The sequence below is a fragment of the Cibotium barometz genome, chromosome 37, assembly GCF_041138505.1.
Source record: "Cibotium barometz isolate CiBa-2024 chromosome 37, ASM4113850v1, whole genome shotgun sequence".
Classification (NCBI taxonomy): domain Eukaryota; kingdom Viridiplantae; phylum Streptophyta; class Polypodiopsida; order Cyatheales; family Cibotiaceae; genus Cibotium; species Cibotium barometz.
The window spans coordinates 10,298,244-10,317,144 of record NC_141082.1 but is presented as its reverse complement, the minus strand read 5'-3'; the positions used below and the strand labels follow the sequence as shown (position 1 = coordinate 10,317,144).

General features: G+C 41.2%; 1 protein-coding gene across 6 annotated transcripts in view; it reads right to left on the bottom strand.

The window, feature by feature from the left end:
- Nucleotides 1-8,327: 8,327 nt before the first annotated feature.
- The window catches only part of LOC147616928 (protein VASCULAR ASSOCIATED DEATH 1, chloroplastic-like), a 64,560-nt gene continuing 53,986 nt past the window's right edge, over nucleotides 8,328-18,901 (bottom strand). For 3 of the 6 annotated variants that reach the window (XM_086776573.1, XM_086776577.1, XM_086776574.1), the window contains exons 9-17: nucleotides 17,676-17,716; nucleotides 17,454-17,541; nucleotides 16,422-16,529; nucleotides 16,276-16,330; nucleotides 15,955-16,021; nucleotides 15,677-15,776; nucleotides 9,718-9,779; nucleotides 9,499-9,592; nucleotides 8,328-9,392 (exon numbers count right to left, since the gene is read on the bottom strand). In XM_086776573.1, coding sequence (XP_086632699.1) covers nucleotides 8,851-9,392; nucleotides 9,499-9,592; nucleotides 9,718-9,779; nucleotides 15,677-15,776; nucleotides 15,955-16,021; nucleotides 16,276-16,330; nucleotides 16,422-16,529; nucleotides 17,454-17,541; nucleotides 17,676-17,716 — 1,157 coding nt within the window. In that variant the 3' untranslated portion in view covers nucleotides 8,328-8,850. The remainder of the gene's footprint in view (nucleotides 9,393-9,498; nucleotides 9,593-9,717; nucleotides 9,780-15,676; nucleotides 15,777-15,954; nucleotides 16,022-16,275; nucleotides 16,331-16,421; nucleotides 16,530-17,453; nucleotides 17,542-17,675; nucleotides 17,717-18,901) is intronic. The other 3 variants (XM_086776575.1, XM_086776578.1, XM_086776576.1) reach the window with 1 other exon arrangement.

Here is an 18,901-nt window from a genome sequence, read left to right as displayed (position 1 = left end):
GTTATATGCCAAATATATTTATTTATTCTCATGAATATATGATAAATAAAAAGTTATATCTTTATTATGTAAATAAATACATATTCACATAGATTTTAAAATAAATTACATACATAAATACGTACACACACACACACACACACACACACATGTATGTATGTACGTATGTAAGTAGTTATATATGTGTGTGTGTGTGTGTGTGTGTGTGTGTGTGTGTGTGTGTGTGTGTGTGTGTGTGTGTGTATGTATGTATATTTATATATATGTATGTATTATATAGTAAATATATAATAAAAATATACTAGCATGTTTATTATGTAAATAAGAAACTATTTATATGATATTTATATAATAAATATCTATTTGTTATATAATAAACATGTGTTTTTATTTTTATAAATATATATTTATTTAATAAATATTAATTTATTATAAAATAATTAAATATATTAAAAAAATTATATGTTTATTTTGTAAATAAATATATATTTATATACGAAGAAAAAAATTAATATGACAAGATATGTTTATTATTTAAAGTATTATATATTTATATAATAAATATTTTTCTATTATAATAAATAAATAATAAATACATATATAAATATATAAATAAATAAATATATATATATATATAGTATATAACAAAAATATGCTTATAAATTTATTATGTAAATAGGAATAGTTTTGTATAAATAAATATTTCTTTATATAGTAAACATCTATTTGTTATATAATATTTTTTTTCATAAATATAAATTACATATATTATTATTTATTATTTAAATATAGATTTATTTAATAATATTTAATTTTTATAAAAGAAATAAATATATTAAAAATATAAGATTTATGTAAATAAATATATATTTATACACTAAATTTTTTAAAATATTTTAGCATATGTCTATTATCTAAATAGTTATATATTTATGTAATACATAATTTTTATTATAGTAAATAAATAATAACTATATATAATTATTTATTACATTAGATTTATAATAAGTATTATATAAATATACATGTACATACACAAATGCACGCACACACTCACCTATCGTCCATGAGTGTGTATCTACATGTGCATATGTACATATGTTATGTACATGTATATTGCATGTGTGTGTGTGTGTCCACATGTTTCATGTGCATGTGTATGTGTAATAGACACTAACATGTGTGGATAGTGATTTAGACTGGTTAGCAAAATTGACTCGTCGAGCGAAGGCGGGTCTAAAAGAGTGGGTTAGACCCGCCGGAGGCGGGTCAGGACCACTTGTTGTTGCAAGGAAAAGATTTAAAGTGGTCTCCCCTTAGACAACACCTTCTTAAAGACATGACTATCACATTCATCACCATTATATTGCATATTATCAAGAAAAAGAGGCAAGAAACGACGATGAGAAATAATGTAGAAACGTTACAAACCTATATTAGAAAACTTGATGGGAGGACCTCTAGGCTTGATAACAAATTTAATGTTCCCATACATTAAGAAGGGAGGATTTAACAACAAATCAATGTGGCTACTATCACAACAATTGTCTAACTATTGTAGTTCAAGAATCTCTTTAGATTTAAAGGAAAAAGAGATCTAGGTCGGATGACTTTTAATTGATACAAAAGATAAGCGAAAGTGAAGAGTATTAAAAGTCTAAAATTAATAAGAAAGATAAAAATCCATAGTTCAATTTACAACAAAGGAAAATGAATGTAACATGGGATATTCATATTGTATAATTTGTATAGTAACTAGAAATCAATTTAGGATTATCAACATCACTGAAGTGTGGATTCCGTGAATAGTACTATTTTGGGAGAAGATATGATAATACACATAATAACAATTAGAGGAGACCTCTTGAATGCCATTATTAGAATCAAACAAGTCACAAAAGACTAGAGAGTCCTCAGATCCGTCTTCGTGGTGGTTCTCCCTTACAAAAGGTAGGGGAAGAAGAAGAAGAAGCTAATGCAAGAAGAAAACCAACAATCAAACCTATCTAGCATGCATCCATCAAGCAAACAAGATTCAATGAAAGCAATTAAGAAAAGGGAAGAAAGAGAGCTCACAAGAAAACTAGTGCAACCACACAAGAAAACTATTGCAACCGAACAATTGTGTATTTCTTATTGTCAACAATGGCTTATATACAAATGAGTAATTTTCACATAAGAAAACCATTAACTGAATGATTGTGTACTACTTATTGTTAAAAATGTCTTATATACATATGACTAGTTTTCACACTAGACCGGCCAAACTTAAAACAGTTTGGCCTCTATTACAAGTCTTAAGCAACTATGTACACTAAGTCCGTAGACTACTCTTATTTGATATTCAATGCATGATAAGGCCACTTTATATATTCCACCGTTGTCTTATCGTAAAGCTAAGTGTTTGTTTGTGTGGGTAAGATGGTAAAGGTGCACGTTCACGTTCATGTTCGGGCAAGTGAAACTGTGTTAACCTATAGACATACCCCCTTTCTAATGGTGAGACCGTAGAATCACCCAAGTCGATGCCCAAGTTGGTGGTGAAACTATTGCTGGGGGAAGTGGATGGTCCATTATATGCCATGAAGGTGATAGTTGAGGTTAAATGGTATAGTTTGGGACTGATTTGCCAGCAACCAGATGAATGGTAAAGTGATGGGAAGCTTTGGATAGGCCTGATGGGCAGGTCTCTTATTGAGGCAGCATGGAAAGTGATAAGCGGTGTAGAGGCTCTTCAAGAAGCGATTTGCACCCTGTGATTGGCATAATGAGGACCCCATGGAATGATTTGCACAACATGAGATTATGTCCCGATATCACAATGGAATGTAGAGAGATGAGGCTTCTTCATGGAAAAAATGCCAACAAATGTATTTGCTAGGCTAGGTGTCCTAAAGTCTTCCGTTCCTATGGAAAAACCTAACCTCATTCACACTCACCTTATCGTCCAATCTCGTTACATATCATTTACCAATTCCCTATCTCAAACCATGTGTAAATAAGAGTCAAAGGAAACACATAAATAAGTGTCAAAGAAAGCAAAGTGTTGGAGTTTCCATCAGAAGAAGCTTCTACACAAGCCCAACTTTTTCCCAATGCCCATGCATTCCACCTATAATATATCCATGAGCTCTACATGTATTCGACACATAGGCACTGTTCTTTCACGAATCTACATTGGGCCTCATCAGCATCTCTATATGGGGATACCATGGTGGGCACTGGCATATGGTACGACCCATTGCCTAGACCTTACTTAAATTAGTAGGAACCTTGTGTGGCCTCATCTTTTACCAAATCGCCCATTTGATCCACACTACCTCTATCTCAAGTACTCAACAATGCCAAATCCCTTGAGCCACAGAGGCCCTAACTCTATTGTAGTTATGGGCAAAGCTAAGTGCCATCAACTACCTAATGAAAAGGGTTATCAAGGAAATGTAAAGAAAGCAGCAAGAGAGTCAAAGAAAGCAGTAGTTGAGTTGGAAAAGTCTTTGTGTTAGGGCAGAAGTGCAACCATGCAGGCATACCTTCCACCCATTTCCCATGCACATCACGTGCATATTTCACTATGGGCATCATAAATTTTCACCTCTCACATCTTACGACATATATAGACGTATATGCACCTATCGCATCTTATGGCATATACAGACATATGCACTTGCATCTAACCTCATCAATGCCAACTCTCCAAGTACCTATTTGGATGGGGGACCACGGCGGTTGCAAACTTGGTCCATGGTATGACCCAGTACTTGGAGAACCCTTGTCCTTGTAGGCATCCTTGTAAGTACCTCCAACAAGCTTTCATGCATATATCATGTGCCGTTGATTCCAATTCATCACCAACCCAACCTTGCCCTAGTGGTAAACCGCAAACTATGGGTGGTAGCCAAATGGACCTGGGTGTGAATGAGGTTAGGTTTGTCCATAGGTATGGAAAACTTTAGGACACCAAGTCTAGTAGATACATTGGTAAACCACAAACTATGGGTGGTACCCAGGTGTTTCTTGAGCCTCTATTTGAAGTGTTGGTGGGTACTTGGTCCACTTACTTGAATCATGGCGATGTCGATAGAAAGAAGGGAAGCATTACAAAGCTTCACTGCAGCTTGGGGATGAAAATGGGGATTCCTAGACAATGCCACCTTGGGCATGCAATAGTGTTTTCACCTTTTGGGCATCTCTAACCTGCTTGATTAGCGTGAATATAGGCAAGTTTTGTGCCTTGGAGAGGGATGTAAAGTGTGGTTGATTGAATCATTGGTTGTGTGAAGAGCTCCATTTGGGTGCTTGGATCCAATGACTTCATATAACGTGATTAGGATGCCCATTTGATTGGGCAAGATGGAGGAATCCCCAATGGGCAACTTCATGAAGTCCAAGCGTGGCGTGCATGGATGGAAAGCTAGTAGCCCTTATGAGTGTGCAGACGCTAGAATTATGACTCATGGAGGAAAAAAGGGTATGGACAGGACTCAATGAATACGACAAGACAACTCGATCAAATGAAAAGTGTTGGGATGGGGCATGGATGCTACCTACAACAATGGTAGTTGATGTCAGAGTGCCTTGATAAGGTGTGGTTGCAATGAGACCATTGGGTATGATTGTGATGTGGAAGGCATAGGTGTATGGATGGGTGTCAGATGGACCACAAGGTAGAAAGGATGGTCTAGTTCTATGTGCCTAAGTTCCGGTGTGAGTCAAGAGGATTGATTGCACATCAGAAACTTGCAAGGGTCTTGGTTGTAAGTGGAAGCTGATTTGGGTTTGGTGGTAGCGGGAATTTCTTTTGAGTTTGCAGGTGGTTTAGAAATTGGGCTATCCAAGCAATGTACCTTCAAACAATCCCATACTAGCTCTACCCTCCATGGGGAGCACTCTTCTACACTCTTCCCACTTAGTGGGGAGAAAAAAATAAGCAATAAAATGAGGGTGAGAAGTGTTTTACCTTCACTTATCGATTGTCTAGAAGGCATGGATGTTGGTGTTGCTTTGATCATTGCATGTTAAAATGCCAGTAGCGATCGGATGCAATCTTCTTCACACTGGTGGATTCTTGCTAGTGATTTTAGGGACACCCTGTTTTTGGTGTTAAGTGTTGGTATGCTGGCTGGTTGCTTGTGATTGGACCAACTTTGGGGTTGGTTTGCCGCTGGCTCAGTCTTCTTACCAGGGGGGCCCGTGGCTTTATCGAGTTGCGGGAAATGCTTTGAATGAGCCAGTGGTTATGGTTTGTGTTGGTATGCCATCAGAGGTTGCTACTATAGAAGCTAGATTCGACAGAAATGTTAGATAGGCCGGGGATTATGTTGTTAGAGAAGCAGTGTGGTCGGGGGTATTGAAGCCCGTTTCTAAGTTGGAAAGACCAATTTTGTGGCTTTCTCCCTCTTGGCATTGAGAATCAACCTCTTGTGCTCTCAAGGTTGCTCTCCACTTTTCTTCTCAAGGTCTCTCTCCCTTACTCACAAGCTGTCTCTCCTCTCTAGCATTTACACACCCATTATGTGCTTCTCTTAGACACACCCACACACACTTTTGGCTCTTTCTCTCCATCTACACACTCTCCCATGTTTGTACATAAAATAAGATAAGTGAGTAAGCCACACCATGGATGGCATTTAATGAGTTAAAACATTAGAAGAAAACATATCTTACTCTCTCATTGACACACATACGCTTTCTCATCGCTCTCTCACAACTAGACTAGATCTCTTTCCACTCTTTCACACATACACACTCCCAACCCTTCTCTCTTGACAATGAAAAGTAATCTCGCTCATACCCCTAATCAACAATTGGCTCAACTAATGCAAAGCAATTGTTGTGAAAAGACAATGCCATGTAGTCTCACATTGTTTCAACCTCCTCTTAAGGTTATAGATCTATGCAATGGGGGTCCATCTGGCTTCTCTATGGGTGAGAATCCCACAATAAATGGGTGTCTCAAGACCTCGTAGATGGCCTTTTCATGTGGGTTTAGAGACCTAAACCACTTGCCTTCTTTGCCTTCAAGGCAAAGCCCAAATGAACAGATCTTGGTGGGATCATCAATCCTTCCCATGGCCTCACAAATTTGCATAAACTTCTTTAGATAATGAATGGAATCTCCAGTTTCATTAAATTTGATCATCTTTGAGATATGGATTAGCTTTTTTTTTTTTTGGCCTAGCTTTGAGCCTCTAGGTATTATGTTTCTCATTTTTTCAAACGCCATCCTAAGCATCTCTTTTGCATATTCACGTGACGGTGGAACATAAGGGAGTGGTTGCCCAAAACCCTTTGTTTTAGAGTTAGGGATTTCTTGTTGCATGGGGTTGGGTTCTGCAGTTTTCACTTGCACTTGTCCTATGATGTCGGCTTGGATTTGAGGCTATTGGCTCACTATGGTGGGACTGAGAACACGTTATGTAAATGTCCTTGTGGATCCCTTTGGTTTGAGGTAGTCCCGTACATTGGCGTGTTATCCTTCCTTGTGTTCCATGTTCTTAGTAGAACTAGAACTTGGTTCTATGGTAAAGGAACTTCTATAGTGAGCTCTATAGAAAGTGGGACTCCTACTTGCATTGTGTGTGCTTGCTATTATGTGTTTTCTACTTGGAATAAAGGGATTGACAACACCAAACATTTGAAATACTGTAACATGGTTTACCCACTTTCTCATGAGGGAGCACACCTTGAAGTTCCTGGTTCGACATGGTTTGACGACTTCCTTGAGGTTCTTGGTCCTACTCCCACACCTTCACTAGAGCTTTTCCAAAATATAAGGCAGTTTAATGTAACCTTTATGAATCTCTTATATGTCCAAGAGATGTTCTTTAGTAGAATATGGGATATAGTCCCCAAAATGTCATGACCCACCCCCCCCCCCCCCAAAAAAAAAACAAAATTGACCCCGTCACCTAGCTAAGACCATTAAAAATTTATCATTATGTTCCCATGAGTCAAATGTGGTGGTTGGTCATAGAGAACAAACCCTTAAGAATTGGACATTTTTATAGTAATTGATTAAATGGAAGAATCGTGCAAATGAAGACGATACTTAGAAGAATATTGCTTCTCTATGGAGCCAAATTCAAAAATTTGTCTTCCAATCTTCCTATCGTTAGGAGGGGAAGAATGTTATGTCCCTATTGTCTAGACATAATGAGGCTAGCATTGAGGCTAGTTGGATAGTTTATTATACTGTGAATTGAGCTATGTGCTTCATTTGTAAGAGAGTTATAAGATGGGACTCTAGACCTTGGTATTGGGACATTCCAAGGGCCCAACTATGGATAGTAAAAGATGATCTTGTTGTTTTTGAGGACCAAGACAACCATGATAGTTAGGAGTGCATGGTATGAGACATGTTCTGTGTGTGATATTGATGATGCCAAGTTCCATTTGGCTTGTAGCTCAACAACATCCACGGTTTGGAGCTTATGGTTGGGTGGTGAGTGCTAGCATACCCCTTTCATCGTACTTTTTGGTCTCATGCTTATGCATTTGGGACTATGGATATGAAGTATTCGGATGTGTGTGTCGTACTTCTGCGAGCACACAAGTGATTTATTGTGCTTGGGGTGTTTCACCCACCTAGTTCCATATTGGTCCATTTTGTGGATTCTTGACACAACAATCACAACAATGAATGAATAACCTTGACTATAAGGCCTTGGTTTTTAGCATCTTGATTGCTTGGTAATTGACTCTTTAGGCAGGATAATGAGAGACTACTTTTCCTTTTGGAAAGTGATGGCCCCGCCCTCTCCCCCCCCCCCCCCCCCCCCCAAACACACACATTTTAAAATCCAAGAAAGTCAAGCTACAACCTAAGACACAGACTACATCAAAGCTTGAACACAAAAAGCGCTTTTCATCATGCATGAACATAGAAGTTAAGATTTCTACTACACTTCTATTATTCCCTCATTGCATCCATACAAACAATTTCTTAAAGGTAGAAACTTCTTGTTTTGAAGGCTCAAGCATGTGAACAAATGCTCACCCATCCCTCAGCACCACCCACTTGTCTACCAATTATGTTGCCTTAAATCATATTTGCTCCATTCTATCTCAACTAGAACAATGTAGGCTCCTTGATTATCCATAACTCCATGTCCTTCAATGCTTAGAAGGACGCAGCCAAGTTACTACTAACAACAATTCCCATCAATGGTGTACTATACATGCACATTTTTCTAATGTCAAAACAATGCACACTAATCTTTTAATGTCAAACTCATTTCAGCAACATTATTTTTAGCCATGTGCTTTTATTGCACACTGGGTGAATGCACAATCTTCTATAAAAATCTTCAATAATTCTCATGAACTCATTTCAGCAACATTATTTTTAGCCATTTACTTTTATTGCACACTGCATGAATGCACTATCTTCGATAAAGATATTCAATAATTTTCATGAACCTCTGCTTTGAAACATTAGACATCTTACTGCATAGCTACATGCTTACAGGTCGGCAAGGAAGTTGGGGACTATTATGTCACCTAACTTCTCTATACAAAAAGGCCCTTTCATAAAAGACTTACCACTGGTGGCATGTTTTCCCAACAATATATCCTTCTATCAGGTCAATACTTAACCAAGCTTGCATTTTCATGCTGATTACACATATCCCGCCAGTGGGATGGGTGGGGGCCTGGATGGGCAGGATAGTCAGTCCATCCTCAAGTTATGGTTTGGATTGTTCCCCCCCCCCCCCCCCCAAACCCACTCCACCCCTTCCTATTGTCACAACTGTGTGAAAAGACCCTTATTAGTCTGCTTCTCTTTGCATGTGAGATATGGCACATACTAAGGACCTTGGAAAAGCATGCATATCTTGAACACCCTCCATTTCACCCGGTAGATGATGGTGAATTTTGAGGTGACTTATCGGCCAGCTTTAGATTGACCTTCAAAAGATTTAGACTGTACTGCATGTTTTCCAACCGTGCTTCCATTATGGTTATCTCCTCCTTCAATAACTGGGCAGACTGCTCCAACCATGCTGCATCTTGCCTTCCATAATGCCTTGCAGAAGTCCCGTAACACTCTCCGCCTCTTGGAAAGCTAACAGGTATATATTGCACCTTTGATGATTTTGTTAGAGCCATGATGGCACCTGTCTGAATGAGAAGTATGACAGCCATTACGCAGAAAACAATAACCAGCTTTGTTTGGCTGAAAGATGTAAAACCAGCCATGGAGAAGTGCTGCTGCAGGTGCTGTGAAGCTTTCACTGGAGCGGAAAGCAAAGTTTGTAGCGGTTGCTCACTTTGCCTCAACCCGTTTTCCCTGAAAGTTGGTGCAGTGGTAGAGTTCTTGGAGAACTTTCCATGGCCTTGAGTTTCTACAAATCCAGCCTCAAGCTTCCTTTTTGGCTTAGCTTTTACCGATCCTGAACCCCACAACATGCCATAAAAGGCATATATCTTAGATGTCCATAACAAGATGATGCTAGCATGTTCTCTTATATATGCCATAAATATTATAACATTATTCACCTGAATATTTGTCAGTTGCTGAAGACTGACTGTTATTCTCAACTCTTGCTGGTTTATTATCAACAAGTCCTTTTTCCTGTAAAGATCTGAAAGCCTGGGCAGATGGCATGGCACTCTTATTACAATTGTCCACATAACAACTTACAAAGACAATGATGCTTTGGACGGATTGAATTGTGTGTGCAAGCAAAGTGGCCATGTGAAAAGGATCATAAATACCTCAGCTAACCAAATTGCATAGACTTCCCTGCATTCATCATAAGTGCCTTGTTCTATCTTTCCTGTTGCACACCAAAAGGTAGTACTTTCTAAGCAAGCAAGAAGAACCTCTTCATGTTCCTAAAAAATCACCACTAGTAGCCATTGAATTTCTTGGGTACACTGGTTTCAATTAGTAATCTAAATCTGACAAATGATTTTCAGAAAAGAAAGGAAGGCTCGTTAACATATTAATGTCTGCCAGGGGCAAAAACAGCAATGATGATACAATGTGGGAATGCTGTGATCAGAGATGCAGAGGGTTATCCCTTAAAATCAAACAAAGCATAATGTAACTGAAAAGTGGAAACCAAAAGCCTGACTAGTGGATAGTGATGGCCACTGAAGGTGCAAACCATGACCGGGTTGCATACCCCTCTTCAGATGTCGTCCGTGGGTCTCTATGCATGATCTAGTCTGCTTCCCTGCATCCCCTCCTCAAAAAATGATGTGATTTGAGTGTCTTGTTCTCACTCCATTCCTCTCGCCTCTCATGAGTTGATCTCCAAGTCTTTGTATCTCGTGCAAAAATGAATGCCATCACATGCATTTTTTGAGGCTCTCAGTTTTACTATGAATAATGCAGCCATTATTGTAGTGTTCGTGAATGCACTTTTGGCAATATAACCAATTACACAGATTGTGATAATGTAATACATACATGTAACATGATTAAGCTATCAGCTGTCCGCCTTTTTCCATTGATTTCGGTACCATGACCTTCAAGGTGATGAGACTGGCCCCTTGAAGGACTTTATTTGTGGTAAGAGAAGGGCCACACTCACCACCCATCAACAGGTGATGATCTCCCTGCTTATTGGCATTGAGAATGGCCTTTCAAAAAAGGCCTTTATTTGTAGTGCAACACTTCTCAGTTGGACCATCTTCCTTGGAGCCCATCCCTGTCCCAAAAATCGCACTCTAAACTTCCCAAGCTAGTTGAATTCTACAGCTATGGATCATGGTGGATTTGAACACCCTAATTTCTTCTTGATCATGCGCACGTGCTACTATACTTGGTGATCCTTGGCAGGGCTCAAGACATTTAGGCATAGAGGAACCCAAACTTGATAGCATTTTCTATCGCATGTCCTTCTACATCTTCGTGATGAACACCACTCCTATGAACATTGAAGATGCTTTTAGTTTAGATTCCAAGTCCATCCTGTTGGATTAAAGTGTGCTTGACGTGACAGATATCTCCATGTTGTGAGCTGCCCCTGAGATGGTCTGGAGATAGTCTGAGGTCTTGCATGTTCACTTGACTAGGGGGTTTGGTACTGTATACATTGACAAGGTGTGCCCAAGCTTGTATTATGTGTGTGGAACCACTCTTGGTGGGCATAAACTGGCTGGTGAGTAGACTCGTGTGGACACAACTGGGCTCTGGTCCAGTTGACTACAATTGGCCCTAGTTGGCTTTCTAAACCACTATAAATAGCCCCCCTTGGTTTTGTATTCACAATTTCCACTCATGAGAGTCATCTGTGGTACATTGGCAAGGATCTCATCCACGGCTTGACTTTCAACAATATATTCATGGTGTTCACCTTGTTTGTGATCACTGTATTTTCCAACTTGGCATCCGAGTCAAGATTTGTTTTCCGGTGCGGAAGTGTTGCATTTGGATCTACACAGACGGGGTTTTCTTGCATTGTTGCGGCCGCATGGGAGTCTTTGTCTCTTTGCGTTGAAGGCCAAGACAGCTAGCAGATTGCTTTTTGCCAAGAAGAAGGCCAAGAGGTGGTGTTTTTTTTTCTACATGGCAAGCGGCAAGTGCTGAAGCTGTAGCGCTTCGAGTAGTTGCCGTGCTCCAATCACATAATGCAACCAAGGTAGCGAGGCCAGCACTTTAGTCACCCCCTAGCTCCTAACTGGATAATGGAAACATGAAGCCTTTTATATAAAACAAGGCACAAAGAACAAACATTTATTACAAATCTTTTCCAAGAAACACCCTGGGTAGAGGACCCATGACACTCACACATAAAAACATAAATATTTAAGAAATTAAAATCCCCTCAAAACTATAGGGATGGAGTCTTCAATTTTGGTTAAAAGATCAAATTGGGTAAAAAACTCCAATTTGTGGTCTACAAATGCTTTAATTTGAAGCTAATGGTTCAATTTTACAAAAAGCCCCAAATATTATGAATTACAAGAACAACTACTAGACAAATTTTGCCCAATTTTTGAAATGCCCCAAATTTTATCAATACTGGAGTGGTTATTTAGGCAATTTTTGCCCTGATTTTGAAAACCCTCAAATTATGAGTGTTGGAGAGGCTTCAATTCATGCCAAGTACTGAAATTTAAAAAAAAACCCTTTTTTTTGTGATGTAGACACCTTCAATTAGATGATTTTACCATGTATTTGAGAAATCCCCAAATTGTATGCTGTATGGCGGCAAGCAGCAGGTGCTGACGTGGAGGACAGGTGCCACATGTAGAGGAGCGACAAGCACGATGTTGCTGGTCGTAGTCAAGGTCAGCAGGTCAACATGCTTGTAGCAAAAAAGATGCGGGTGGCGATACCGACCAGCTGATAGTAGCCTGCAAGTGTGCCATTGACGTGGCCTTTTATTAAGGTTGTTGGAACCTTAACAGAGAGTGACCATGACGTTGAGTCGGGCGCATATAGTTGTGCGTCATCGAGGGTGGCAAAGGCAACGCCTGGTGGCGCAGGCAAGTGGGCAACAGCTGGGTGGTTGGGTGAGAGCGGCAGTACGAGCAAGAGGCGACAGCGACGGTCAGGTGGCGAGGGCACTGATTAGCAGATACATAATTGAACAAAAGCAGCTCTCATACCAATTAAAGACCAGTAGGTTTAGGGTTAGGCAGCAGCTGTTGCTATGGAGGATGAAACTCCATCGTGAGTGAGTGAGAGAGAGAGAGAGAGAGAGAGAGAGAGAGAGAGAGAGAGAGAGAAATTGCATGACTCAAATCATCATAGATTAATGTTGTAAAACTTGAATCAAGTACATGCTTTTTTTACGTTTAGAACCTTATCTTTTGACTCACACAAATCACATAAACACACGACACATGGCATACACTTATCCTATCCACATAAGAGGTGTTCACACACATACACATGGATGTGGTGGACACACATTTACTTAGCCCTTTAGGGGCAGTTCAAACTTCACACACACATAAGCGAGGACACAAACAATGGTTCACATACATGGAGAATACACACATGAGAGCTCCGAAGCCCCAACAACCGAGGGCCGTAAGTTAGTGATGTGTCAGTAGCAATGTGCAAATGAGCATAAGGGTGATCATTGAGCTATCGGCGTTATAACACAAGCGCAGTATACGTACTTTAAAATGTGGAAGTACGCAGACTTTGTGTATAGGGAATTGGATTGTTCATTAATTGCTTGGACAGAAGGAACATGTCTCCCGAGGTTCTTGCATGTTGGATTATGGTGGTCCAAAACCGCTGATGAACACTATCGTTGGTGGGTGCTAAGATTGAGAGACTTTGGAAAGATGTAATTCCCTCGCAAGATGGGAACACGTGTTTGGAGCTGGAAGCATTGGAGATAGAAACACCTAGGGAAGTGTTTCATCACTTGGAGCACCTCGTGGAGGATGACCATCCTGGAGCATGTTATTGCTCGCATGGTTTTGTTCCCTTTGTACAAGTTCCAAGGCATATTCAATCCAAAGTTCCAGTAGGGACTGGGAGTGGATGTTGCTTGAGGTACTCGAAAATCATACTTGAGGACATATCTCATCTGAAGGATTGGAGCAGATTGTATATTTGGATGCATGCGTGAAAAGACTTTCAAGAGTTATTGGAGAGTTTCTCAGGAGCATCGGCATCGACATATCTACATCAACTACACAACAATAGAGATAAGAGGGGTGTTGGAATAAGTGTGCTTGATGTAACAGGCATCTCCAAGTTGTCAGCTCCCCGGAGATCGTCTGAGATCTTCGTGTTTGCTTTGACAAGGGGGTTTGGTCCTATATACATTGACAAGGTGTGGGCATGTGGACACAAGCTTGTATTATGTGTGTTGAACTAGTCTTGGGAGGTATGGGCAGATTAGTAGGCGATTAAAGTGGAAAAAACTCGAATCTCATTCGGTTGATACAGTTGGCTCTTGTTGGCTACCCTATACCACTATAAATAGACCCTGTACATTTTGTATTCACAATTTTCACTCATGAGGGCCATATGAATCTATGATACACATCAGTGAGGAGCTCGTTTACCAGCTGAAGGGCCTGAGCCAGCCCATACGGAAATGAAATGAAATGAATGGAATGAAATGTTATATTAACGTCTTCAAAAGGCCATAATGACCTATGAGACCAAAAAGTTACATCATGGTGGATCTGATACAATGTCTGGATAAAAAACCAGAAAATGGAAAAGAAAAATAAAGATGATACTACTAGCACCTAGAAAATGAAACTGGAACAGGAAGGTAAACAGAAACCCTTATAGGGTGTGAATATAGTGAGGGGGGGCTACGCTATGGAGGTGAGTGGAGTATAGTGAGGTGATACAATATCATGTTGGACGGGGGGGTACACTATGGAGGTGCCTCCATCTCATAATATGTGCCGCATCGGACGCTGGCGGATCTCCTCAATATCCTATGTGGTCAGCACCCTGACTGGGTGTCCCGCATGTCTCGCAAGAATAATCCGAATCCGCCTGCTGCAACCTCCGTCTATGCTAGGATGCCCTCCTCCGTAGTCGTGGGCGTCTGGACCACCCAAGCTCAATCGCACGATCAATCAGTGCACCGCTGGTGTGGGTGGTATCCATGTCTTGCTGCTGCTGTGGTCCATCTGGCGCAGTGATGGCTGGACTAAAGAAGTCTGTAATGTGCCTCTGAGTCTGGCTCTCTGTGCGCCTAAGCAGGCTATCTCTATATCTCCGCAGCTCAAGCAAGAACAATCCCAAACACCTCTGGTCCTGGTACCCCATGACTCTGGAAAGTGGTCCAAAACCCTCTCTGAATAAACAGTGGAAACGACCACGTATCTCATAGTATGCAGTACAATGGCATATATAATGCAGCTCTGTCTCTGGCTCCCCATGGCATACTTGGCATATCCTGGCCTCAGCTGGTATACCTCTATATCGGCCAATCTCAATCTCAAGCTGGTGTGAGGATGTGCGAATTTGACCAATAGCACATCGTACTGCATGAGACAAGTGTACATCCATGTAACTGGGCCTGATCACAAAACCATCTGCTGTGAGCTGAAGAAAATGCTCTCTGTAGAAAGCCATCTTCGTGCCCAGCTCCTCAGTCGGCTGTATCCATGTCCTCCTAATGTCCAGCTGAACTAAATCCTGACGGATGAGTCTGGTAATCTCTGTCCGTGTGAGAGTGAGAGAGGGCGCCTCTAGAGAATACTGGAAGGGAGGCAATCTGTCCATGCTAAAACCACGTGCCTGGAACCAAGATCATTTCAACCGCTTGTCTTTCAGCAATATATTCATGGTGTTCATCTTGTTTGCAATCACTCTGTTTTCCAACAGATTCATCATAGATCTTTCTTATCTTGTACAATAAGGGATGAGATGAAAAGATTGCCTTCCTCTTCTAGGTTACAGTCACTATCCTCCTCTTTGGTCACGTCCTTTCTATTGCCTCAAACATGAGGAAAGGTATGGAGGCTTGGTGACAGCCTTTGAAGAGAGCCAAGGAAAAGGCATGTTCTCACATGTGGAGGCAAAAATTGGAGAACGTGAACACAGGCATGACAAAACGCTTATGATGCAGGCCCTACCTTGGCATTTCAAGGGATGATTTTGCACAAAAGCTAATGGGACTGTTGCAGATAATGAATGCGGTTATTTATACCCACAGTGCATGTTCTTGTTTGGCTTTGCACAGTAGACTCCATTCAACTGCATACAGTGGTTATAAAGAGTTGCAATTACCTTTCCACACTGTTTTCTTGGAGAAAGAAACATCCACAAAGACACGAACAGCACAGTGAGGAGTAACTCTGCCAATTAGCGGAATCACATCCCATCGCCCCTGCATCATGATGTCTTTGCCATCATATCAAGCACATGCTTATGTTCCTTCATAAGGTTTATGAATCCAAGCTTACACTGGAGTGCTGCATCCTTTCCAAAGGCTACCATGCCAAAAATTGAGTACTAAATACAAGGTTTTTTTTAAAAATCACAGCACAAAAGAAAAAAATCCTTGCCTCCACTCGAAAGTAATCTCCATATGGTATGTCATTCATCTGTTGTGATGTCTCTACAATCAAATGGCTGCATAACAGTAGATTACGTATCAGAAATATGGTGCTTCCAGGAACAATGTTTACCAAGGCACACCATGACCGTATGTCTATAAAAAAAGATTTCCCTGTTCCAGTATATACAGTATCCTTTACCAAGGCACACCATGACAATGTCTATGAAAAAACATTTACCTGTTCTGGTATATGCGATATCGCTGCACCTCTTGATGAGGACAACGTTTATCTAGGCACACCACCATAAGTCTATAAAAAAACATTTACCTGTTCCGGTATACGCGATATCGTTGCACCTCTTGACAAGTGGTAGTTTTGGGACCTGTGCCATAAACAAATAAAAGCAAATTAGAGAGCTAAAGAAGATTCACAATTCAAGCGGGTCTACTGCTGCCTTTGGGGTGATAACTTACCAAAGTAAACCTTAATGGGATGTCGGAAAGAGAGATCGCGACAATGACCAAAGTGTTCATCTTTTGCCCAATTTGTGCACTGGAAATCTTTACAAGTAGAGAACGCCACTAGTAAAGAGGCAACCCAAGACTCAAAACATACCTTTGCAGTTTTTCTTTTCGTGTGTATAAGGATATTGTGGGTGTGTGCATGTATGTGCACGTGCATGTGCATGTGCTACTGTAAGAAAAACGGGAAAATGAATCAATGAAAATACAGCAAAGCAGCAAAAGACCCATCCTAGTTATTTTCAGAAATTTAGATGCATATGAAAAGGAGGAGAAGCCAGCGCACCACCTCCAATAGCCAAGCACACTGGGACAGGCTATGCAGATGCATAATAGCAGCACATTAACATCCACTCATATCCGAATTGACGTCCATAAATCCATGTAATTGCATGGACCTCATAACTGTACGGACAACAGTAAAAGACTTCTATGCTCCACTGGCTCGGTTTGAACCTACACATGCTACGATCCACATATGATGGTCTCTAGCATGATGTCCTCTCTGATGGCAAGAGCACCATTGTCCCATTCTCTAGCAGTAGTAAGCTGATCTATCTGGTTTAAAGAGCATGAAATTGTTTCTTAGTTAAAAAGGACACTCTATGCAGACTTCAATGTGCAGTACCCATCACTGTATGCATTCTCCATCAATGTTTTGGGAGATAAGCACAATGTATTAAAAAGGACACCATGCAGACTTCGATGTGCAGTACCCCATCACTGTATGCATTCTCCATCAATGTTTTGGGAGATAAGCACAATGTATTAAAAACATGCAGGGTCTCTACTGACATTCTTTCGACAACCTAGTTGGAGCGAAGGCAATCCATTTAGCTGAATGGACGTTCCATTTTTTGTTTGAGTAGGAAAACCTTTTAGAGAGTTTGAGAGCATGCCCCCCCCTCCCTTCCTTCCCCTTTCCTTTATCCCTCCCCCCTTAACAATAAATTGTAAGCATAGCGCAAGTTGCAATCTTCTTGCCTTCATCTCCACATTTCTTATGGAATGATTCACAAAACTTGACAGAATCGTTTGAGAAGAACAGCTGAAAGAAATCCTCTACATTAACCTGCAAAACATAGCCCTCTCCAAAATTAATCCTGCAACATAAAAAATACAATACTATGCATCCTGATTACACAGAGACATAGGTAAAAACATAGGTTAAAAAAAGTTGAACAGCAATGGATATGGGAGGCTTACAGGAAATTCACATTCTAATACTGTCTTGTATTGCTCTGGCACTGCAACCGCAAAATCAAGGACAAAAGGAAAGAGCAATGACAAATATTAGAAAAGCTCTGGTGATATAATTACCATAACGTCTAAACAACACCTGCACACAGAAGAATTATTACAGAGCAATATGTCAAAGGCCGTATTAACTCATGTGCATCAGGTTAAAGAATAGATCTGCAAAACAAAAGTGACTGTATTCATTGTTTACCTGAGAACCAGTGCAAATATAGAGTAATTCTGATCTGGTAGCCCGTCCTTGAGCTCCCCCCCGCCTGTGTATGCCTGCCTGCGCCCCTTCGCCTCCTTGTCCCCCCCCCCCCCCCCCCCCCCCCCCCCCCCCGCTTCTTCGCTCTTTCTCCCTTCTGCGTAGCTGCCCCCCCCACCCCCCCCTCCCCCGGCTGCCTCCCTCCCTCTTCCGCCTGTGCCCCGCCTCACCGCTCCCTCTCACCCTCTCCTCAGCCCGCTCCCCCTTCCTTTTGTGTTTTCCTTTTTTTTCTCTTTCCCTCCTCCCTCCCCTCCGTTTCCTTCGTTCCCTCCGTCGTCTTCAGGCATATATCTCAGTTCTTGGGGTTCTTTATTCTAACGGCAAGTCTAGGCTTTTTCTGGTCTTCGCCCCTAGGAGGACTCCATGGCAGCCGCTCCGTCATCCCTAACCAAGGCCGCCGTTACGTACTTACCCTTTTCGGAAGCGGACCTTCAGCTTCTCACCACTACGATTGTTGCATCATTAGAGGCTTCTATTCCGGTATGCAAGATTGTTGGTAGCCACCCCGCACGAGGACAACTCAGAGATCTTTTGTAGGTGAGTCTCATTGGTGGGCCTGCAAAGATCATAGACATTCATCCTCTGCGACATGGTTACTATCAGGTTGAGTTCGACTCACCAGCAACGTCAGATCAAGTCATGCAGCTGAGCCCCGTTGCACTCCGTACGGCCCAGGCCTTCTTTGGACGATAGCAGCACGGCTTCGACCCCGCGTCCGACCCACTAGCTGGCATGTCGGGCTTCCTAGGCCTTAGGAAGGAATACCTTCCTCTTCTCCCGGTGATCGGTGGAGCCATTGGGAGAGTGATGGAATCCCCTCCCACTCCTGCCTCGTCCCTTGCACCGGTGGCCGGGATTCCATCCCTTCGCATTTGTATTGCCTCGTGGAAGTGTTGGTCATGACCACTCCCGGCTAGTTCAGGTG